The following is a 25,263-nucleotide window of genomic DNA, read 5'->3' as shown; positions in this document are numbered from 1 at the left end:
CGTTTACACTAGTTTCCTCGCTTCCCAGTTTAATTTTTCCTTCTTTAATTGTTTCGGATGGCGAAAGCCTGCGAAAGCCACACCAACAAAGTGCTTTACTAATGTTATCCTTAATTACTAATTTCACGGACTTTCTGCTTTCGCATGGTTTTGTTTTGTTCTATAAACTTCTTTTCTTTTATTTGTTTTTCTCCTCCTACAATAACAAAGTCACGCACACACATACACACGCGCGCACACGCAACTTTTGCTGTCAAGTGCTTTTTCTACTAGTTTAGCAAACAAATTGGCGCAAGCAACGAAAAAATGCACTACTTTTACTAGCGTGTGAGTGTATGTAAGAGTGTGTTTACTTATCTGTTACACCAACAAAAAAAACATTTCAATTACCATCCAAACATCCGCTCAAACGCGCTCGTGCCATCTATCTCTCTCTCTCTCTCTTTTACGCATGTTTTTGTACGCAAAATTACAAAGTCTAAACTGAAAAATATTCTGGCATCTGCGGGGTAGACAAAAGGGGGAAAGAAGAAGAAATAACCAATTTGAGAAACGAGACAATTAGAGAGAAGAGATTATAAAAAACTATTAATTTTTAAGGATAAATATGTATCATTTTTAACAAGTACGGCTACAACCAGAATGTTTGCAAGATTTTTGAAGTTAAACTCTTTATATCAACAAAAAAAATGCTTGATTTTTAACACCCAGAGAAGGAACAGAAAACATTTTTTAGTCAAGCTGAAAGGAGAAGAAAAAAGGAAAAAATAGTGACGGAAAAACAAAAAAATTAAAGTAACGAAATATGAATTCAACAATAATGAACAAATGGTTTATAAAGTAGACATTACAGGCATACAGACTCGATAACCAAATCCGGATAACCAAATTACATTTTTTTATTTCCCCAAATCTCAAACATGTTCTAACATGATGTGGGAACTTGCAATCCAATATGGCGGTGACCCACCTTCACTTACACTTATCGACTCAGATTAAAATTCTGAACAAATGCCTGTGCGTGTGTGGGGATGTTGCTCAAAAATATGCACTTGATTTTCTTGGCTTTGGCTGAACGAATTTTGACCGGATGTGGTCCACTCGGTTCACTTCCAGGTCCTACAGCTTGGTTTGGGACCATCCATAAAGGGGGGGGGGATGAAGTTTCAAAAACCATGTTTAGATGCAAAACCAAACTTGCATTCGTAAATGACTTAACACATTTTTTGATACACCGATTTCAACTTAGAGGCATTTTCAGAAGAAATGTTTCGAAAAAGTGCAGGCCTGCCCAATCGTTTTGGCTAAATTTTCACAAGACAACCGATTTCATCTATGATATCAAGAAAATATTTTCGAACAACTGGGAAAATTTCCTACATTTTTTTAAATTAGTTGATCGGACTCTTGGTTGTCGAGAGCATCTTAAAGTTTAAATTTTGTAAAATATAAGTTTTTCTCAGTGTGATCTAATGAGCCACAATTTTTCATTTCGCGATACCTCGAAAACTATTGAAACACTTATTTTGAACGTTTACAAATGTTGGGCTGGATTTGAAAAAAAAAATAAAATAAGGCCGTTGCAAATATTTTTCAAAGTTTATGTCACCCCTTCAAAGCCGGGCTGAATAATCAGGAAGGGCAAAACATATTTTTTCGAAAAGCTTCAAAATTTTAATGACAATTTAAGTTTAATCAACCGAAAACCAGTTAACAGTACACATCAACCATAGCTTTTGCACCCAGATTTCTGTTACAGACATTTTAGTTTCTTCAAAACTACGGGAACTATCGATATAATTTTTCATTCATCCCCTAAATTAGGGAGCGTTCTTTTATTACGTAACGCAGTAGGGGGGGAGGGGGGGTCGGAGGCCGTGTTACGCTCCATACAAAATTTTTAAAATTTGCATGGAAATTTTGTTACGAGGGGGAAGAGGGGGTCTAAAAGTCCGATTTTTCGCGTTACGTTATAAAAGAACGCTCCCTTACTGTCTTCATCGTTATTTACAGGGGGTAGCGAAGAAGCCGCCATCTTGGAAGTTCAGATAACAAACACTCAGAATCAGTATTATTCATATTACTTTGGTAACACGAAGTGTGTTATCCTTGTTAAACTCAAAAGTCCCATGCAAATGTGTAAAACCAAACTGAAAAATTTGTAATGCCGATTCACAGTGTACAGGCGCACTGTTTGACCGACCAAAAGAAAAAAAGCAAAAAAAGGTAAACAGAAAAATCACTTCTTTCGATATGAATTTTCAGCCAATATTGGGATAGAATCTCCAAGGATATGATAGAATTTGGCATCAGCAACACAATTCACGTGTTTTTTCAGGTATTTATCGTTTGAATTGCGGGAAATTTGAAAATCAAAAACCCAAACAATGATTTGTTATGGGCTACCATTTGACAGCTAGTGCTTTTGTTGTGGGCTCTCATTTGACAACCGTGCTAATGCGACTGTTGTCAGTTTGCTTTGGTCGGAATAGGGTTGCCATCCCCCCGGTTATTTACAACAAAGTTTGACTATTAAAAAAAATTATTATTATTAATTTTGTAATAAGAAGAAAACAACTTCCTTGGTTGCTGTGCACCCTTAAAATGCATTTTCTTGCGTTTATCATCATATTTGAAGACATTTAAAATTTACATGAAATACTAATGTTCAGTCCCACTTTTTTTTTTTTTTCGAGAAAAAAAATTCCGTCCACACATCGGTTTATTTTTTTTTTTCAACAAATGATTGGAAATTATTGGGTGAAAAAGTGTTTTTAAATGTATTTTACACGCGCCCATAAAATACATTTAAAAACACTTTTTTCACCCAAATGTTGAAACCTAGGCTTGCGATTTCAATTTTTATATTTTTTTTTTTTCAACAAATCGACGCCAACATTTCAAAAAGCATCATGTACAAACCATGCGTTTTGAGAAAACCGCATTTGATTGTTGAGCATCTGTTTTCAACTCCCATTTTAATATAAAAGCAAAATGAGATGTTCTAATGATAACAAACGATGAAAAACGTTGCTTTTATTGATACTTGATCATCCAAATTCAATAAAACATAATTTCCGTAATTTTATTTGAGAAAAACAAACATAACTCCTTTTGAAATCACCAACGTCGATATCACCCTGCTGTCATTGAGGGGGGCGCTTTGTTATGATTCGTTTTTCTTCGCCGAATGTACATGGCGCTTTGTTCATGATGCTTTTTTTTTCATCACGAGGTTCATGTAGTCTTTTGTTTGACAGGTTGACAGGGCTATATAAACAGGGATTGCTGGCAGAGATTTTGTTTATGTTACTTTATTTAAAATCATGATTAAACAGACTTTACTGAAGTAACTTTTGCTCATTTTTGGTGGAGAGGTAGCTTATTAGGAGTACTTTCAGAATATGCAATAACCCAGAAAGTGTCAAAATGTACATGATGCCTTTTAAAATGTTACCGTCGAAATGTTTAGAGTCATTGACTGCCGTTTTACGCATCATTGTCCCATATATTTTTTGGCGATTTTCACATTTTAACATTTTACTTTGCTTTAAAAAAATCATAAAATCTGGTTCTTTGTAAGGACAAACTGTAAAAACAACACCATGTCTGTATGTTCCATCGTAACACTTCTATGCATGGGTCATTCTCCGCCAACTCACACGAAATCGGAAAAAGTTGCCCGACCCCTGTTCGATTTGCGTAAAACTTTGCTCTAAGGGGTTATTTTGGTTACTAATCACGAATCGTGAAGAATACTTGCAAACCCCTTATGTCTATATATATCAAAATTTTTGTTTTTGTCTCTATCAAAATTTTTGTTTTTGTCTGCTCTACAATTTTGTAGAACATTGTTACACTCTAAAATGTTACCCCTAAGTTAGAAAAAACACGTAATTTTGAAATGATTTTTTTTGTTCTAAATGAAAAAATTACCCTTCTGGGTTATTTCAGATTGGAAAAGTACATTAAATTTTTTTGACAGTTGATTAACAGGAAATGGCAGCAATTTAAAAACTTTTTTTAAACTTTTTTTGATGAAAAATACGTTTTTTTCGGAATTTTGAGTACGCCATCAAATCGGGCGTCTGGTTTTACACAAAAGTCCTATCTCTTCACGGTTGCGAGCTACAAATCACTGAAAAACGTGTCTTAGTAAAAACCAGAAAAATGAAAGGGGTCGTACCACCCCACCGTCACGAGATATCGAAAAATGGACCTCGGATTCGTCATCAGAGACCAAAATTACCCCTTAGAGCAAAGTTTTACGCAAATCGAAGAGGGGTCGGGGCAACTTTTTCCGATTTCGTGTGAGTTGGTGGAGAATTACCCGCATAATTGTCCTACCAAGTTTTTTCTTTCTTTTTGCCTTCCTCACCTCAATGAGGAAAGGCTATAAAATCACTAGAAAAATGAACTTCTATATTTGACCTCGTAGACCCACCTTCACGTATACCTATCGACTCAGAATCAAATTCTGAACAAATGTCTGTGCGTGTGTCTGGATGTGAGTCCGTGCACCGAAAAATATGCACTCGATTATCTCCGGACTGGCTGAACCGATTTGGACCGTTTTGGTCTCATTCGATCCGTCTTGGGGTCCCACAAGACCCTAGTTAATATTATGAAGTTAAGAAAAGTACTTCAAAAGTTATGCTAAAAAAAAACGATTTTAGCTAAACTTCGGAAAATTGTAAATGTAAATGTCCCTCATGCTATATACTATTAGAAAGGTATTTGAAAGACCTTTCCAACGCGTTAAAAAAATTGAAAATCTGACAACCCCATCAAAAGTTATGAGCACTTAAGTGTTATTTAAAGACTTTTTTGAAGCCGGATCTCATATATTTTGATGTAAAAATTGTCCGGATCTATCATGCGACCAATCGTTGGATAGGTAATCAACCAACCTTTCCTTTCCAACAAGCCCAAAAGATTGAAGATCTGACAATCCTATCAAAAGTTATAAGTACTTTAGTGTTTTTGATACACGATAATTTGATAAAAAATAAGTGTTATTTACACACTTTTTTGAGGATGTGTAGTGTCTTTACTTTATGAATGTGAGGAAGGCACCAACCACCTAAAGGTGGATTCAGTAACGTTTTTACGAAGAGGATCACAAATAAGAGCGGTAAGCTGCTAACTGGGGTGATTAGGGACATATAAGGCGATTTGGCGAACCACAGAAATCGGTCGAAAAATTTCAATCACGTTTTCCACAGTTGCACTTTTTTAAACATGGGACAATTATGCGTAGAACTGCAGAATTTACGATTGCAAATCACGATTATAAAATTCGAATATTTTCATGGCAGCTTTGTATGGACGGCCACCACCAATTTGTATCGAAACTTGTAGGGAGAAAGCAATGATGATTGGTTTTTGGCTATTTTTGCATCCGCTTTTCGTAAGGCGTCATCCAAAAATGACGTACTATTTCAGCGGCTGAGGGTGTGTTACAATCCACATAACATTATAAGATTTTGTATGGGAAAATAGATCCGAAGAGGACGAGAAGGGCCAAGTTAAAAAAAAAGGTTGTAAAATAATTAAAATTTGAGAGAAAAAAAAAACTTTATGGTTTGTGCAAGAGAGGCTTTAAGGATGGTTGAAAATAACGATAAAAGTAGCAAAAGCATAAAGTTGACTCACACTCTTGAAGTGTAACGGGAAGCACACAACCACATACATATAAATACGGTAAAGCAGGGAACATCCACAGTAACAGCTTAGCAGGTTACTATTGTTTATGTTTTTTTTTAACTATTTTTCTATTCAAACGGTTCCAATTGTTGTGCCAGTGATGCCAAAAACTCAATAGTAAACAGTGAGCTGTCGAAGAAAAAACAAAAAGGTACAGTGAAAGATGTTTAAAAAAAATTAAATTTGTTCAAAACAAAAAAACACGCAAAAGAGTGGTGTAAAGTGAGCACTTTTGTCAGAGATATTTTGTTTTATTTTTGTGAGATGCAAAACAACTCGAAAGGAACGTGAAAAATATATGTGCATTAATGGGTTGGATGGAAACTGACAAAAAGTCAATGAAAGCGTCTTTTTTGCAACTTTCCGCACGCTGACTGGTTGTTAATTCTAGCATCAATCGCACACACTCACTCGTCGTCACACTTGCCCAAGTCCCACTCACACACACACTCATTCGCTCTCTAAAGTTACTAGGAAACTACCATTTCGTTCACCGACGAACTGTTGGCCAGGTTGTTTGCCGACTTGAGGGAATCGTTGAGATCGCGCCGGAACGCCGACAGGTTCTGGGTGAATCTGTTTGAGAGGAAAGTTACGTTAAATTTAGGTTTCCCAGGAACACAAAGCCAATCTTGAAAGTACCTGTCCCGATTTCGAATGTGCAGATTCCGCTCGATGCCGTCCATGAGCGCGTCAAACAGGCAGGCCATCGACTGCTGCTTCTCGAGCGACTGCGAGTGGATGATGTTTTCGCGGAGTTGTCTGAAGCAAAATTATTCAAATTGTTAAAGACGTCTAAATTAAAATAAATGTGCAAGAATCATTCCACCTAAAGTAGTCCTCGTACAGCAGGAGCAGCACCAGCAGCGGCCGCGACATCGACCACTGGTTCTTGCAGTCGTCGTACATGACGATGTTGAGCAGCGTCGACAGCAGGTTCTGCAGGATCTCCGGGTGCAGCTCCATCACCTTCAGGAACACGTTGTTCTCCGGCAGGACGCTCTGGCGCACCTTTTTGTTCGGGAATGTCGTCACCAGCAGCATGTGCTTTTCTGTGGAAACAAGGTTTGGAAATTTCAACGTCATGATTCGAATTCCCGGACGCTTCGAAACCCGGACACTTCATCTTGTTTTATTAATTATTTGGATATAAGTTCATATAATGAATGTCAAACTGTGTTATTCGATTAATTCTAACATCAACTTTCATTTAAAGTTTGTTTGAACGCTGTAGTTAATGCCAAAACAAAAAAATAAAATAATATTAAAAGTTTACCAAAAATGCGAAACATTTCACTGAAATATTTCATAGGCGTTCGAAGCACCGGGAAGGCAAAACAGAAATTTATGGTTTTGATTTCTTTAAATTTTAGCAAATTTTTATATAAAATATCGATTGTTTTGATGTTAACAGCTTAGTTGAGACCTAAATAATGCCATTCACTAACATTTCAGTCCAAATTTGTGCGATTCATTTGCAAAAAACGAGTGTCCGGAAATCGAAGCAAAAGTGTCCGGATTTCGAATCAGCTTTTATCAGTGTCCGGGGTTCGAAGCACAACAAGTCATTTTAATTTTCAAATTCTGATGAAAAATTGTTAGAAAAGACATATTTTGCATGCATTCTCTTAAAACTGACTGTTAATACTACATCCTGATGATATTTCTTCATTTCCAACTTATTACATGATTTTTTTGTCAGCTATAACAAAAATGATAAGCTACTAAGTGTCCGGATTTCGAATCATGACGTTATTTAGGGTGTAAAATAATTCTTAATTCTTGTAATCTTAGAAAACCTACGGTTAGGGTGCGACCTACACAATCATATATCATACATTTAGTTTGAAATAGCCAAAAACGTGTTTTGAAAACCTTTGATTTTTTTTTATTCAAATTTGATACCGTCAACAGGGGTGACATTGGGTCTGGGATACAAAAATGCTGAAATTTGTTTGACCCAATCTCACGCCCAGGCCCAATGTCACCCACGAAAATTATTTCAACCCTTTTTTATAAAGAGCATCATCATTTTAAAATTTTAGGTACTTTCAGGTGAAATTTTAAGAATAATGATTATTTTTTTGCAATTTAAAAAAACTTCTCGAAGTAAAAGCACCCCCACAAACATAATTCGAAAAGCTGAGAAAATTTCATACAACATTCCTTTTAGACATTGTCGACTACTGTTTGTTAAGATACAGCCCAAAAGCTTAAATTTTGTAAAAAAAGGTTTTCTCAGTGTCATCTAATAAGCCCTCATTTTTCAACTGACGATATTTTAGTATTTAGTACGATATGTTGGTTCGACTTTCAATGCAAAAAAGACTTCTGCAAAATTTAAAATAATACTCACAAATTAAAAAAAAAACATTTGAGAGTGACCAAAATTGATTCCAAAATTTCGAAATTATTGGTATAGAAAAGAGCAGAAAATTTCACAAGTTTCAGCACTTCGGAAGGAACCGGCCAAGAAAAATTCAAATGGACAACAGCGGCAGCGAAAGAAAGCCAGAAAGGGTGAAGAAAGGACCCAAGAAATCGTTCCCTTTTCTTTGTTCTGTTGTTCGTAAAGCCATTGTTTGTTAAGCTCTTTTCTTGGAAGGTGCAAACTTGCAATCGAAAAGTACTTTACACCGAAAAGTCCAAATCATAACCTAAAACACTGTCGAAGACATCAAATCGATCAGGAAATCCTCCTCAATGTAATGTCGATGAAAATGTCAATGACCAGCCGCAAATTGAATGGAAACTTGAATGGGAAAACTAATTTTGCCAAATGACTTCTTTTGACATAGGAAATGCATGAAAAAAAGTTTCATCATTTGCGAAATCGTTGAGAACCAATCAGAAGACAAAAATCAATCAGGCCAAACTAGTCCTCAAAAAGCCAAAACCCTCCCACAAAAATGACAATTATAGAATTCGACAAGTCCTTCTTAGCGTGTAAAAGAAAAACCAAAACAAACACCTCAATTCATTCAGCTCTGACCCGGGTAGGCGTAAGTCTATAAATAGCACACATTGTCTCCCTCTCCCTCTCTCTCTCTTTCTCTGTGCTTTTCGCTCATGCGCTTCGTCGCGCACCCTTCTGGCTTCACACACCCCTTCAAACACGGCCCCAGCTGGGCGCTATCGTTCGCATCCAAGCGCTCCGACCTTCAACCGGTTCTATGGTGTAATGGTTAGCACTTTGGACTCTGAATCCAACGATCCGAGTTCAAATCTCGGTAGAACCTGACGTGAAAGTTTTTTTTTATTGGGGAATTTTTTGAAGATTAATTTTGATTGAGTCTTGGAGGTTCGAGAAAATTTTCAATTTTCAGGCTCATTTCTAGTGCCGTTTTTACTGACTACTCATCACTCAGGGTCGACATTGTACGTACCTTTTAGCTGCAACTGCTTGAAAATGTACGTCACGATGTAGTCCAACGTTGCGCAGCAACCGGAACCGACGAGTACGTCTGGAAGAAAATTAAAATTAGGATTTCAATTCGAAGCCAACCTGTGGAAACGACTTACCTAACGCATTCAATCCCTTGGATATACTCTCGAGGATGTACAGAAACACGGGCGGTTCCAGCGTGGACAGGTAGGTGATGTGGTCCTGAGCGAGGCACTCGATCAGAATGTAGTACGCCTGGGACAGTTTGGGGTAAACCTGCAGAGAGAATGCGATAAGTCGCTTTATTTGAATCAGGTTGAAGTTTGACTTACCAGAATGTCGTCGTGCGCGATCGACAGGATCAGCTTGGCGGTCATGTTCAGCACGTTGTCCAGCGCGTCGTCCCCGTACAGTTTGAACACCCCAAAGTTCACGTAGTTGCCGCTGAGAATCGCCTTCAGCATCTGGAAGCACACTGCGTACCCCTTCAGCTTCATCGGGTAGATCTGCTCTTTGGGCACCTCCAGCGACAGGATTCGCTCACCTGTTGAGATCGAGCCATTAACGAATGTTTTTTTCAAAAAAGACATCTCTCAAATCTCACCGTAGCAGCAAATCAGCTTAGACGTCTCCCGGAATAAGAGAATTCCGTTCGGGCTAGACACGTCAAACTGCAACCGCTGCGATCGGTTGTACACCAGCTCAGCAAACAGCTTCAACACCGGCGTAGTGACGGCCGGATCGTGTGCCCACAGCTCGATGGCACGAATCAACAGGGGCGAATAGTCGGGATAGCTGAACGAAACAATCAAATCCATATCAACGGTCCATTGCCTCCAGAACCATTAAAGATTGTACTCACAACCAATCGAACAGCATCATGTACGGGTTCTTCGCGTTGAACGCGTGCGTCAACCCGCGCAGATCGCGCGACAGCCCGATCAGCTCCTTGCGGGCTTCCTCGCTCGGGAAGCTCATCATGACCATGTTCTCGATCGTGTTCGTCAGCGGCATCATGAACGTGTTGAACCGCTCGACGTCCTCGGACAGGTCCACCATCAGCAGCCGGCCCAGACAGGTGTAGAACATGCTGCGGCAGCGGGACGCACTGACGGCGCCCGTTCCGAGGAAGGAAAAGTGCTCGCGCTGGTGGGGGGGGGGGAAAGGGGACGGTGATTTTATTAATAATCTGTCGGTTTTACCTGTCTGTTACGATTTCATTTTATAACCTTTGTTTAGGGGTATAAAAGAACATTTTTTGCACATTCAAAATATGTTTTGTGTTTTAGACTTCAACACTTAACGTGCAGGTCGCTTTTAATTTTTCTTAGAAGATCAATGTTTGTAAACGAAACGAAACAAATTAAGTGGTTCTTAGCAAAATTAGCGAAAAAATCAATTGAAATTTTTAACACTACTTGTGATAGTGTTGCCAGATTGTAGTTCGAAAAGTTATTAGTTTTCGTTTTACGGAGCAAGGTGGGGGACACGGCCTCAAGTCAGTCCAAGTTCGGTTTCTTGTGGAAAAAAAGTTGTGGCCGAACTAATATTGCATACAAAGTGAACACCACCGGAATATAAAGGGGATCGGGAGGGAGAAGGTGAAAGAAAATTAGTGTAAGTGTGAGTAGTAAGAACTTGGATGACTTGAGCAGTTACGTTAATCTAAGTTTAACACTGAATGAAGGATATCTAAAAGATTGCTGATATTATTGTTTACAGCTATAAAGCTTATTTTTCTGAGTACAATATCCCTTTGTACGACCACAAAGAGTTTAAAATGGATTTTTAAATCAATTTTGAAAAATTAACCTCGCGGTCCTTCTTGACAGAAAAGCTCCTACTTGACAGCTTGTTCCAAGGGGACAATAGTTGATCCATCGAAAAAATGCTGTATTGTCAAAAAAAAATTTGGCATTTAAATGAAAAAAAGTGATCAGAAATGGGTTTTAATCGTGTTTTTTACCGTAGTACATAAAAATTTACATAGGGCTTAAGTACCCAATCGCAAGGCAAACATTCCTTTACTTTGTTTTTAAACCTGACTTCCCGCTTCCAAAACCATTGAACAAAAATTAACAGTTCATACTTTACAAGTTGATCACTCGTCGTTCAGAAGACTATTTCGTGCCTTCCATTTCATTAGGGCACACAAGCCTTGCAAACAAGCGCGCATCCCATTTGAGTGAAAGAGATAAACTCCTGTTCACAAAACCCGTGTGTCCCTTTGAAATGTTTGGCTCCATTTGATCGTCAAAAACTAGAATAGATCCTCGATATAATCATAATCCGGAAACCGTTAGTTCAACAGATTACTACAAGCTTACTACAAGCAATAAAAATCACAAATTTCCGAATAATACAATTTGATTTAATTTGCTAACTCATGGTTTGGCATCACTGCTGTCGCTTATTTTCATCTGTCATGTTTTCGGGCCAAATCGCAGCAAGCGAAGCAAACAAAAAAGAATTTGCAAGTAAACAATCCCTGGATTCGTGAAAGGAAGAAACTTTTGAGGATTTTGCCACCCTGGACCGAGTTAGTATAGCCCGGATCAACAAAAAGGCGGTTCCGAGAGCTGTGCAGCCAAGGACCAGATGCTGAAGTAGGAACACAAGCCAAAAGGTGCGATTTTTGGTGGCGATGACTGTTGTTTGACCCGCTGCTGGAAGTCGGCAACGCGATGTCCAAGGAGGTCATTTTGCGGATGATCCTGGCGTAGGTGCTGTTCGACGTGCTGGTGGAGCTGAAGGTATGAGGATGTTAAATGTCCCGTAATGTCATTGGCTAATGAAATTTGCGCAATCTGGCAAGGAAATTTGTCTTGAAAATGATCGCGTACAACAACGAGGAGATTCGCGTTCGTGTCCTGGTTGCTCTGTGTCAAATACGTCCACCCGGTCCTCCCGGTGGTGATTCCACCGAAAAGCTGGTCGAGGCCTGCCGGAAGTTCTTGATTAAGCCGGATAATTTTGCTCAGGCGCGGATTTCGCACGGATGGCAATTTTGATAAATACATTAATTGAGAGAGATAGAATTACTTTCAAGTAATTAAGAAAAATATTATCAGGAATTACTATAATTTGTTTTTTCCTTCGAGTGCAAGAATTTTATTTTTTTTTAATTGAATTTTCTTCTGAAAATGTTTGTTTGTATTTTCTTAGTACGAAACGTCGAAAAATTAAGATGAAGATTATGTAGAAATTATTTTTTATATGTTTTTTGTCATTTCTTAACATCTCCGGCTCTGAATATTTAATTTCTTTTGAGTTTTGAGTAATGATTTTTAACCTTATTTATTAACCTTATTAATTTTATACTGGATTTATTCAATTTTTAATTTTGTAAATCAAATATTACAAACTTTTCCCGAAGATTTAGACATTAGAATGGGTAACAAAAACTATTATTGGGGTTTGTTCTGGTGGGCGCCAAATATGAGCTTGATTGGATGTAACAGAAGCTGGCCTCCACTTTCGAATTTTGAAATTCAATCGGTAGAAATATTTTTTTTTTTCTAAATTTAAACATTCTCGGCGAAAATAAAAAGATCAGAACATTCCAAATTCAAAGCTTCAGAAATTCAAAAATTCGAAAAAAAATGTTTTAATAGTTTTTATTATAAAACAAAAATCAAAATACATACTCATTTTTTCCAAATTTCTCAAATCGTAATTTAAAAAATCTGAAATTTCGAAATTCAAAATTTTAGCAATCTGAAATTCAGAATACCAAAAGTTTGGGTAATCCAAAATTTGAAGATTTAAAAAAATCAAAATTAAAAAGTCAAAATTATCAAATTCAAAACAATATACAAAAAAATCTCAGATCTAAAATAATTTGAGTATTCTTAAGCTTATACATTCTAAAATTCTAAAATTCTTAAATTCTTAAATTCTAAAATTCTTAAATTTTTAAATTTTTAAATTTTTAAATTTTTAAATTTTTAAATTCTTAAATTCTTAAATTCTTAAATTCTTAAATTCTTAAATTCTTAAATTCTTAAATTCTTAAATTCTTAAATTCTTAAATTCTTAAATTCTTAAATTCTTAAATTCTTAAATTCTTAAATTCTGAAATTCTGAAATTCTTAAATTCTTAAATTCTTAAATTCTTAAATTCTTAAATTCTTAAATTCTTAAATTCTTAAATTCTTAAATTCTTAAATTCTTAAATTCTTAAATTCTTAAATTCTTAAATTCTTAAATTCTTAAATTCTTAAATTCTTAAATTCTTAAATTCTTAAATTCTTAAATTCTTAAATTCTTAAATTCTTAAATTCTTAAATTCTTAAATTCTTAAATTCTTAAATTCTTAAATTCTTAAATTCTTAAATTCTTAAATTCTTTAATTCTTTAATTCTTAAATTCTTAAATTCTTAAATTCTTAAATTCTTAAATTCTTAAATTCTTAAATTCTTAAATTCTTAAATTCTTAAATTCTTAAATTCTTAAATTCTTAAATTCTTAAATTCTTAAATTCTTAAATTCTTAAATTCTTAAATTCTTAAATTCTTAAATTCTTAAATTCTTAAATTCTTAAATTCTTAAATTCTTAAATTCTTAAATTCTTAAATTCTTAAATTCTTAAATTCTTAAATTCTTAAATTCTTAAATTCTTAAATTCTTAAATTCTTAAATTCTTAAATTCTTAAATTCTTAAATTCTTAAATTCTTAAATTCTTAAACTCTTAAACGCTTAAACTCTTTTAAATTCTTAGTTCTTAAATTCTGGAATTTCACAATTTTTGAAGTCCTATTTTAAATATCGGAAATTAAATTTCTTTCGGAGTGAAATTTTAGCGAGGATTTTTGGATTACAGACTGTAAAATTCTTAAATTTTAATATTCAGACTTTTAATAATTAAAATTTTATCATATTATAATTTTAGATTTTGATTTAATTTTGAGGTTATATTTTTGAAGTTAAATTTTTAGGTTTTTAAATATTGTATTTTCTATTTTGAAGATTTTTTTTTCATGACCCTTGCCTTGACCGTCTCTTGAGGATTTTTTTTTAAATGGATTTATTGCTTTCATTCTTTTGGAGCCTTTAAACATAAAACGAGTTTTTTAATCAAATACTTTCTGAATTATGTAGTTTTTTTTTCATTAAAAAATAAAATTTCTTAAATGTTGGTCGCGATATTTTTTAAATGGCGTGGATTTCGCGCGGTTTCGGATTTAAGGTCGGCGCGGATTTGGCGCGGATTTTTTTGACTCTCCCGTAACAACCCTGCAAATCATTATGAAGCTGCAACTTGTGGCCGGCAAGAATGATTTTAATGACTACTATGAAGAAAAACACGAAGAAGAAGAAGAAGCTCAAAGGATGCTCATTGAGTTCACCTTAAAGACAATTTGAAAATTATATAAAATGTTCGAGAATTAGATGATAATTTTCAATAAAGTCTGTTTGGGATTTCCGACTTGGATGTTGGTTGAAAAACCAAAAAATCCAGACGAATTTTAACAAAATTTCCGATTATACCAGGGTGGCCACCAGATTTGGATTTTCAATTTCCCGGTTTTTTCCCGGTTTTCTCCCGAGGCCAGAAGGAATTTTTCCATATATGTAGTTTTAAATCAAATTACATTGTTTTTTTTTATAGACAGACGTTAGTATCAAAATACTTTTTGAACGCATACATTTGGTTCAATAATTTTATTTCTCAAGAAAGCTTTGAAAGCTTTGAGTACAAAAAGTAAGAAACCGTTTTTAACAGTTTTCAGTCCAAATCCTTAATTTCCATAATGCTTGTGATTTTTCATCTCCATGCTCCGCAATTTTTCTTAACTTAAAATCAATAAAAAATCGTTTTGTATTAAATTTATGAATAACGTAAATTATTACTGGAAAGCAGGAAATAACATTCACAATGTTTAGTATGAGCAGAGATGCCAGATACACAGATTTGTCTGTGTTTCACAGACATTTGAGCTCGTGCCAGACATTTTTTGAGGTACACAGACTTTTGAAAAACTTCATTAAATTGTTATTTTGTTAACATATCAATCGAAACTTATTTCGTTAGTCTACAAATGCTTAAAAACACATTTTTTGATAGATTTCTATGACTGTAAACTGATTTATTTGAATTTTAGACAAAGACACAGACATACACAGACTTTTTCACAGACATTTTAAAAAATCATGTGGCATCCCTGAGTATGAGTATGGGTAGAAAAGATTTGCAAAAGAAAACAACATTAATGCAAATACTCTTCAGTTTTCTTTGAAAAAACTTTAGTAAATTTAAAAAGAATGATTCTTCAAAAGAAAAAGTGCCATATGTTTAAACAATCGATTACTTAAAACATTTTTTGCTGATCGATTTAGTATCTTCGGCAAGGATTTAGGTATCGATGAGATGATTTCTAGAAAAAATATAACTGTCAAAAAAACCCCTCTGAGTTGGCCTGTACTCTATCGCGACTCGCAGATCGCGCTAACATAAACATAATTCTCGATACATCCTTTGTGTGAGCCGTGCCAAATTTATTGAAAAAAAGAAAAAATAAACATGTTTGGATGTTTTTAAATTTTTGAGTAACACAGAATGGTAAAAAATCAATTGCCGTGCTGCGATTTTCTGAACAACACAACAGTCAAAATTCAGTTAATCTTTTTTTTACGGAATTTTCAGATGAGAATTAAATAAAACCCAACAAAAACTCATTTTTGTGTTTGAATAAAAGAAAAAGGGACTGCTTGTATTGAAATGACTACTATGCAGTTGAACTCTGAAAATATTGTAATTTTAGAACATCTGACAAATTTATTTAAAATTTAAATTATAATTTTAAAATAAATTTTAAAATAAAGATATTTTTTCAAATGTTCTGAATTTGAAGATAATTTGATAGGCATTTAACTGTTGAAAGATTCCCAAATAACTATATAAAAATATCTTAAATACCAAATATTTCCGACATTTTAAAATTATACAAAAGTACTCAAATCTGATTTAAAAACACAAGCACAAAGTTTCATAGCAATTTGTCCTTAATAATTTGTTTAACTGAGAAAGCCAAAAATCATCTTATAAAATACTACTGAAAACAGATTTTTGAAATTCCACCAAATGTTTTACAGTAAAAATTGTAAACAGTCCGTCTTGATTATCCAAAGGTTTGAACAATAAAAAACAATTCGTATTTTTTTTATTTTCTTACTTTTAACATCAAATTCAAGTTCAGCGACTTAATTTTAGTCACTGTTGAGTGGTTGATTGCCTATTAAATTTAAAAATGCATTTTTTCAATATTTCATTTCAGCCATTTTGACCGCCATCTTGGATTGCATAATTCTAAATCGTTTTAAAATAGTTTAGGCTGGTACGAATTTTATTTAAAGTTTTTGTCTCCCCCCTTCAAAATTGGCCCGAAAAATCAGGGGGCAAACCATTATTTTCAATAAACTTCAAAATTATAATGAAATTTTAAGTGGAATCAACTGAAATCAATTTTAGATCCATTCACCTGCGTTCAGAATAATTTTTAGCATGTTTGGGTTGATTTAAAAATCATTTGAATTTTTGAAAATTTTCGATTTTCATTATTTTTTTTCGTTAAAATTTTTATTTTCGTCATTTTAAAACGCATACTCCATGCAAATGTTGAAACTGTGGCTTTTTATTTCAATATTTATATTTATTTATTTTTTTCCGAGGCCTTCGGAAAATCGGGTTTGAACTGTATTCTTATTTTTAACGGCGCACACAAGCTAAGCTTTTTGCACCACGATTTTCGGTACGCAAATTTTAGTATCTTCGAAATTATGGGAACTATCGGTTATTTATTCCCTGAAGTTACTGTCTGCAAAAAAAAAAAACAAAAAAAGGATTTTGACTCTTTTTACAATCATATTGTTGAAGGGTTAAATCCGTAAGAATGACAATTTTGGAATAAAAAGACAACAACTTCCTTGGCTGCTGTGCACCCTCAAGATGATATTGAAATACATAATTCGCAATTCGCAATTCGCAATTTTCAGTGTAAGAACGGGCCTTGACCGATCTTATGCACTAGGTTCCCGACGAACACGCACTGCCCTTACACCTACATCTCACCCTTGCTCTGAGTCAGTACGAGCAGCACGCTAGAACACGCTTTGAGTGTTCGTGCCAGGCATGCACACCTTCTTTTCCGGTTACGCATTTTAACTCGGCCGGGGGTGGTACATTACGTAGGGTTTGATGTAAGTATAAGCGCCTAGCCATTTATAGTGTGCCTATCAACTTTCTTTAAAGCAAAAACTGTTTTATTTTAGTTTGAATTCAAACACTAATTGTTATTTACTGTGTATTGTTTTCTCTTGAAATCTTCCCTAATGTTGAGTCGTGTTTATTTGTTGCTATTTCTTTTGTCGCGGTGTTTTGTTACAATATTTTGGTCCTAAGCATTTTAGAAAAGTTTTTCAAAAGTACAATAGTAATATTTGTGTCTATCCTAAATTGAGTAAGGGCTCGAACCTCACTTGCTTAAGAAAAAGGTGAAGTTTCAAAACAATGGACATTGAAGGAAATATACTATGTAAAGAATCAATAGTAAAAGAAAGATAGTAATTTATGAAGTAGATAAAGAAATTAACAATAGTTAATAAATAGAGGTAACAAACAAGCTTAGATTGTATTGAGGGCAATTTTCAGGGAAGATGAGAAATTATTCAAATAGATAAATAAAGAAAAGGCACATGATAAACAAAATTGACATCGCTGCCAAATTAAGGGAAAGCAGACAGTTTGTTACAGCAGCATCAATTGTTAAAATAGAGTGGAAAAGCGTTGAGAAATAAGAGAATCAAATAAGTAAAATCGAAATCAAATGGAGGATAGTAAACAGAAGCCGTTTTAGAAAATCAGTGAAACAAAATAAACAGAAGATAGCTGTTAGCTGAAATGGAAAGAAGAGAAACCCCGTTGTGCGATGCTCAGGTACATCCACAGCAGTTGACTCAACATACTGCGAATCAAAACAATACCGTCTACAATCACAAATAACTTCCCTTTCCCACATTGACGCGCCCCTTTCTTCTAGCCGTCTCGACTCTGACCCTCGCTGGTCAAAGGTTTACGATCCGTTTCCACAGGCCACCAGCTAGGTCATCATGAAAACCAAGCCAACGTGGAGGTAAGAAAATAGGACACTTGCAAGGAACCAGAGCTATACTGTTCTGATCAAGAATGATCTAACAGGACTTCGGGCGTAGTCAGTGACGCTCCTTCCAGGATGTTCCTCGCCTGAGCGTCAACTGAAGAGGCATCATATCAGTATCATTCACTCTTGGCCTGCATATTGAAATACATAATAAAATAAAAATAAATTGTTTATTGTGCTTATGAAATTCAATACTTATTGAAATAAGACTTCAAAAATAATTGCGCTGAGTAAATTTTCTATTGAACCGCGAACTTGATCGGAAAAATTGCAGCTTATCAAACATTTGTTTTTTTTTAACCGGGTCCGGTGGTGTAGTGGTAATCGTAGTTGCTTCTCCCCTCTCGTCAAAGAAATATATCATGGAATACTCAACAGAAAAAAAAAAACAACCAAAGCCTAGTAGCTTGAGTCTATTACACAAATTCAAACATTATTTTCCCGAATTCTTCATTTAGAATAACTAGAATAATATTCTAATAGAGAAAAATATACGTTGAAGTCATTTAAGAGGAATTTGTCGAATTTTAACTAAACTTAAAATATTTTCCCGGTTTGTTAGTCGAATTCCCGAGTTTTTCCCGGTTTTCTCCCGGTGGAATAAATTCCCGGGTTTTTCCCGGTTTTTTCCCGAGGTGGCCACCCTGGATTATACATTTTCAAAATACCGACTTGAAAAGTCACCTTGCTAGAGGTAATTGCAACAAACAAAAGTGTTAACCTTACAGTAAGATACTTTTTTTCAAAAACTTTGCCAAACTCACCGTGTGATTGTTCAGCATAAACTGTATCTCGTCGAGCTTGATCAGGCGCCGGATCGAGCTGAACGTCAGCGTCAGATCGTTCAGCAGCGTCAGCGTCTTCCGGATGATCTGCTCCGAGTGGCCAAAGTACTTGAGGTTGGTGATGATCTTCCTGCTGATGACGGTCAGCAGCGTCGTCTCGTCGTTCACGCCCAGCACCTCCGACAGCCGCTTGAACATCTTGAGCTTCTGCAGGTGCTCGTTGATGTACACCTTGCGGACCTGCTCGAGGAAGCACATGATGGCGAATTCGAGCTTTTCGCAGCCGCAAGCGGGGAGGCGCGAATCGGTCAGGGTCATCAGCTGGAGCACGCGGATGATCATGTCGCCGTCCAGGAGGTCGTGATCGTCGTGCGAGTAGGAAATGCGTCCGCTGATGGCGGCACCGATGATGTACACGAGCCAGGTGAGCTGTCCCTCGCACGTTTGGATGTCCAGATGGTGGGTGGCGGAGGTCGGAGGTGAGGAGAGGATTTCCTGGTAGCGACCGGCGGTTTGGTCGAACAGTTGGATGAGCAAGGCGCAGGTCTTTTCGTACTCGCACCGTCCGATCGTCGAGAACTGCTCGAGCTGCTGCTGAACCATTCCGGTGTCGTCCAGTGGATCTTCGAGACCTTCGCGCAGGATGACCGGCACGGATTCGAGCTTGGACGTGACGTACGCCTTGGTGACCTCGGGCGTGTACGTGTCCAGGAAGTGCGGCTCGGAGGATTTCACGTACGGCAGGGAGGCGATTAGGCGCTGCCACAGCGAAAGAAGGTAGTGAATGCTGTTCGGGGCGAATTGCCACATCTGTAGCGATTGAACGGTGAACTTGGCGATTAGTTGGATTGCTTCCGGATAGTTTTCGACGGTGACGAGTTCCCCGAGCTGGAAGTTGGACTTGAGCCGGGCCAGCAGGCGGCAGAATTCGTGGTAATTTTCCGGATCGCTGAGACCGTGGGATGATTTCAGGATGTCGGTAGCTCCCTTGACGAGCTTCGCCAGGAACTTGATGCGTTCGGTGTTGTTGAAGATCGATCGCCGGATCGAGGTAATTTGGACCAGGCAGGACAGGGCCAAGCAGGAAAGCCGTGCCGGTAGGACGTGGTACAGGTCGAAAAACAGCTTCACAGAGTCCGACTCGAGAAAGGCCGGCCGCCAGTTGGTCGGGATGTGCACGGTAGACATGTCGTCGGCAGATTCGTCCGCCGAGGTGCCCACAAAGTCAAAGCTGAGACAGTTGCGGGCCAGGTTCAGCAGATGCGTAAACAGTCCGTGCTGAGCCTCGTCCATGTACTGGCTTGCGGTGGCCGTTTTGCAGCAGTTGTCCTTGGCCTGGCTGAGCAACGTGCAGGACAGAATGAAGATGTCGTACAGCTGCGAGTCTCGGTACAGACATGCAATCTTGCGATGTTTGGTGAACGTTAAATTACACGCCGTTTCCGCCAGCTGGTTCATCTCGACCGTCAGCTGGGAGAGAATCTGCACTCCAATCATGCAATGCTCCACGGAACCACCGAGAAACTCCTTAACGTCCGACACGATGTTCCTGAAGACGTACTCATCCTCGTACAAATCAACCCAGCACAGCTTGGTAATCTTGACCAACAGCGCAATTAGCGCCTGAATCACAAACGACTGCAGGTTTGGATGGGTGGCCAAATAGTTCAGGATGTAGTTCCGGATGTCGACCCGTTGCTGCATGCTCAGCGCCTGGATGTTCTTCGACACCAGCTTCGTCAGCGTCGTCGCCGCCAGCAACTGCGAGTAGCCGGAGTTGCTCCGCTCCAGCAGCTGCTGACACTTGGGCAACGCATCCGGATCCTCCTGAAACAGATACAGGGCCTTTTCCGCTTCCGCCCGCGCTTGCCCGTCCTGCGATTCGTAGAACTGCTTGCACAGCAACTCCAACTGTTGCACATCCTACGAGAAAATAAGCCCAAATTACCTCACCAGTCCCGCCGGAACCCAAATCCCCTCAAAACTTACCATCCTAAATGCCCTCTCGAACTCCCAGCTCCAACCAGAAGATTTCAGTCAATTCACGCTCGTCCGCGGTCACACGCACCGGCGCTGGGAGCTTAAAGCATTACCAACCGGAAAGTTGCCGATGGGCACACACTCGTCCTCGTCCTCCTTCTCGGAACACTATTCTCCGGTGTTTTAATTTATTTTTTTTATCTTTCTCCAATGACAAGGGGAAAACTGGGAGAAGGGGGCCTGCGATTTCACTTCTTTCGACAAAGCCCAAAAACTTAATCGCCCGACTTTCGTCCTTTCTTTTCCCCCCGAACAGAAAGGAAAAAAAACAACGGTCCTCAACCGGAATCTACTCTACTCACTGGGTGCGCGCAATCTAACCCGGGGTGGCCACACAATCTTCCGTGCGTCGACGATTCTTTCCCGTTGACGAGATGGCTTGATTGTTCCGCCGATGTGATCTGAAAACGTTCAGCAAGCTGTCAAAAAAAAAATCATTTTGCCCACCCCGGCACCAGTGTTGCCATATTTTTTCTATGGGAGGTCTCTATTTGTTCGGGAAAAGTCTGTAGATGGTACTTTTTTTGTTGTGTTGGAAACTTAAAATTTAAATAAATTGCTGAGATTGTTCTCAATTGGGTCCTGAAATGAAGCTTAGATTGCTGATATTATTGTTTACAGCAATAAAGCTTATTTTTCTGAGTACAATGACTCTTTGTACGACCACAAAGAGTTTAAAATGGATTTTTAAATCAATTTTGAAAAATCAACCTCGCGGTCCTTCTTGACAGAAAAGCTCCTACTTGACAGCTCGTTCCAAGGGGACCATAGTTGATCCATCGAAAAAAATTGTCCTATTTTTTTTTTTGGTTAAAATGAAAAAAAAAAGTGATTAAAAATGGTTATTAATCGTGTTTTTTACCGTAAAATACCGCATTTTTTACATAAAAATTTACATAGGGCTTTAGTACCCAATTGAGAGCCCGCATAATCAAATACCAAAGGTGAAACTGTCGAAATCATAAGAACATTATTTCTGGTATGGTTACCATTTGTGATATTGTTGATATAATGTCACGACCATATAACAAAATTAAAATGGTACTATTTCCCGAATTGTTACACTTATCTTGACATATTCGAATGGTTGATTTTTTTCCTACAATTTAATGAACGGTATCTATTTGTCATACGATTAGGATGGTTCAAAACAGCTATTGTTAGAACATAAAAGTACTGTAGCCGGTATGATAAAAGTAATGATACTCGGTATGATTTAGTCAAAGAAACCTAAGCGGAAAATTTCCTAAATTTCCTAAGTCCCAATAATTGAAACAATTGCACAACAATTAATGGTACGATATAATTATTCCTCATATGTTTGGTATTATTTCAAACAGTTTTTGTTTGATTGAGCCAAAAATGAATTTTAGCGAAAATTTTCTTAGGTCCCAATGATTCAAACAATTGTTCAACAATTCATGGAACGATATAACGGTTCGCCAAACGCTTAGGATTATTTGAAACAGGTATTGTATGATTGAGCCAAAGAACCACAGCAAAAAAAAATCTTAAGTCCGAATAATTCAAATAATACTTTAACAATTCATGGAACGATATACCTGAATTATGGCGAAAATTTTCCTAAGTCCGAACAATTCAAACCATTGTTCAACATTTCATGGAATGATATACCTGAGGTTCAGCGAAAATTTTCCTAAGTCCCAACAATTCAAACCATTGTTCAACAATTCATGGAACGATAAACCTGTTTGCCATATAGTTTGTATGTAAAGCTAATTTATTTTCGTGATAATTTTTATAAGTCCAAATAATTAAACAATTCATTGACCATTATCAGAACGATAACTGTTCGCCATGTGATTGGTCTATAATTTATTTGTATGGTTTTACCATACAAGTTACGATATATTTACGATAAATTTTGAGGCCACATTTCATAATAAAATGCATTTTAAACCGCCAAACGTAATGTAACTGAGATAGCTCAATTAGATAAGGCGGCAGCATCACGGAAGAATCAACAGGAGACATCATCATCAAGCGGTAACAAATCCCGGACATTACAAAAAAAACGCTCACCATTAATAATCATATACTTACCATTCCCGTTAAATACACAGTTCCCAGAACATTTGTAAAGTTTATTTTTTGGCTCCTCCCTTTTCAAATGGTGTCGGTAAGTGTCGGTAAAGCAGTTCACCATTTAAAATCATATTTTATTAATTTGTGGTACGGTTCAAATAAAATGAGAATTGAACAGTTTGGGGTACACTCGAACCCCGATGGTTTGACACCAACTGTTGTCAAACAAACGGGGTCACTTTTTAGTTTGACACCCCTTTTACACGGAGTTCACACACACTACCTAACCTTTGTTTTGATAGTGTGCGTGAGCGCCGTGTAAAAAGTGACAGTTCGTCACTTTTTAGTTTGACTTTGACCAACCATCGGGGTACAAACTAAAAAAGTGTCAAACGAAAAAGTGACCAACCACCGGGGGTTGAGTGTAGTGTACGACTATGATCCACGAAAAAAATCCCTTGTAAAAATGTATTGTAACATAACCTAACGACCTATAGAGTTATCTAAGCTCACTCTCACGCACACTAGCACACCATTTGATTTGCTGGTCGGTACAAAATTTAACCTCACTTTTTTTCGTGTACGTACACGCAATACATGCGCACGTAGATAACTCTATTTAATAAATTGTAGGATTGTTTGGGGAATGGAAAATGTACGGTTGCACCCTATTGGGTGTATTATCAAGATCATTTAGGAAAAATCATTCGACAAATGGTGACTGTATGGTTGTTGACTATGCGGGTAGAGCTTAAGCAAACGTACTTTTTTTATTGGCCACACCCGGAGAGGAAGTATCAAAAACCATGAATTTTGATATATATTGCCTCAATTTGTATGGTTCCGTAAATGTCCTCCCGGGAGAACCTTCCCCAAGGCACTGCCACTCCGGGTGTGGCCAATCCTGTGAAAATGGCCATTTTCTTTACCATTACCAGAAACCATGCATTTTGATACCCATATTGCCACAATTTGTATGGATCGATAAATGTCCCCAGTAGTACCTTTTCCAGGGCCATGGCCACTCCGGGTGTGGCCAATATCCTACCAGTTTGGTCTCAACCCCATTGCACCAAATCATTCTGGTATTCGGGTGACCGTCCTAACAATCTACATTAGAACATATATGAACACCCGGATGAACGAGGATGATTTAGTGACCATAAAGAAACATTAAATTACTTTATGGGAAATAATAATGATTTGTCAAATTGTTGGTTCAAAAATATGGTGGTGATGTTTTCACGAATAGTTAGTATTTGGAAAATTGTAAATTTAATTTTTAAATACTGCAAGAATTTGATCATATTCTTGATAATGAATGGATTATTTGACAGATATTTCTTAAATTTCTCGACAAGTATTTGCTGTACACTAAAAAAATAGAATATAACTTGGAACGACATTGTGAATTGAAAAGAAAATAGTATTTATGTTTGTGCATTTGGGCGGTTTCGGCATAAACCAAATAGTATAAATTGAAAGCAATGAAATAAACTTTTTTTTTTATTTACATTGTTTTTAGCCGGTGTAGGAAAAAAAAAAGTTTGTTCGGATTTTTTGTAGCCTCGTTACGGATAGCCGTTTCATAATTGTTTCATAATAGTTTCCGGGATTTTTCACGTCCTCCATAATTCAGACCAGATTCTCGGGATTTTTCGAGCCGTTGCCATCATGACGGTCGTCGCTGGCGCCAATTAGGTACGTCCCGCCACAACAACATTTCTGTCATCGTCGTAGTTGTTGTTGTTATCATAGTACCTACGGGTGCAATAAATATTATTATTTTGAATCATGTTGTCATTGTCTAACTTACTATTCGACTAAATTAACTAATCCTCCTCCTCCTCCTCCTCCTCCTCCTCCTCCTCCTCCTCCTCCTCCTCCTCCTCAACCGGAATTGACCTACTGCCAAGGCTCTTCCAACACATATTTACACCATGTTTAGCCCCCCGGAAGTAATTGCCACAAATTAAAAAAAAAATAACCTCAAATCTCTTCGCTCCCTCACATAACGATTGATGTTCCGGAAATTCGGGAAGCTGTAGCAGAAACAAGTGGGTCATCATAAGCTATTTAGCCGCATGGGCCATCTTCCGGATCATCCAAGAGTTACGTATGTCCGGAAGACCTTTGTAACCT

The 25,263-nt window shown here is 37.1% G+C and overlaps 1 protein-coding gene and 1 non-coding gene across 5 annotated transcripts; one reads left to right on the top strand and one right to left on the bottom strand.

Moving 5' to 3' along the window:
* Positions 1-40: 40 nt before the first annotated feature.
* Positions 41-21,480, bottom strand: LOC120415639 (exportin-7). 4 transcript variants are annotated; one of them, XM_039577248.2, is made up of 11 exons: positions 21,025-21,480; positions 19,015-20,958; positions 9,954-10,237; positions 9,696-9,886; positions 9,424-9,635; positions 9,229-9,367; positions 9,093-9,170; positions 6,536-6,758; positions 6,349-6,468; positions 6,189-6,282; positions 41-741 (listed from the first exon to the last, which is right to left on the bottom strand). In XM_039577248.2, exons 1-11 carry the CDS (start codon positions 21,025-21,027, stop codon positions 733-735), a joined length of 3,297 nt encoding a protein of 1,098 aa, XP_039433182.1. In that variant the 5' UTR covers positions 21,028-21,480; the 3' UTR covers positions 41-732. The 4 variants fall into 4 exon arrangements, with proteins under 4 accessions (XP_039433182.1, XP_039433175.1, XP_039433176.1 ...); XM_039577241.2 differs by having other exon boundaries at positions 41-502; XM_039577242.2 differs by lacking the exon at positions 41-741 and adding an exon at positions 5,543-5,835.
* Positions 8,874-8,945, top strand: Trnaq-cug (transfer RNA glutamine (anticodon CUG)). Its single transcript has one exon. It is a non-coding gene; the product is annotated as a tRNA-Gln (tRNA).
* Positions 21,481-25,263: the final 3,783 nt, after the last annotated feature.

The sequence above is a fragment of the Culex pipiens genome, chromosome 1 (genome assembly GCF_016801865.2).
Source record: "Culex pipiens pallens isolate TS chromosome 1, TS_CPP_V2, whole genome shotgun sequence".
NCBI classification, from domain to species: Eukaryota; Metazoa; Arthropoda; class Insecta; order Diptera; family Culicidae; genus Culex; species Culex pipiens.
This window is presented reverse-complemented; position numbering and strand designations above follow the sequence as displayed.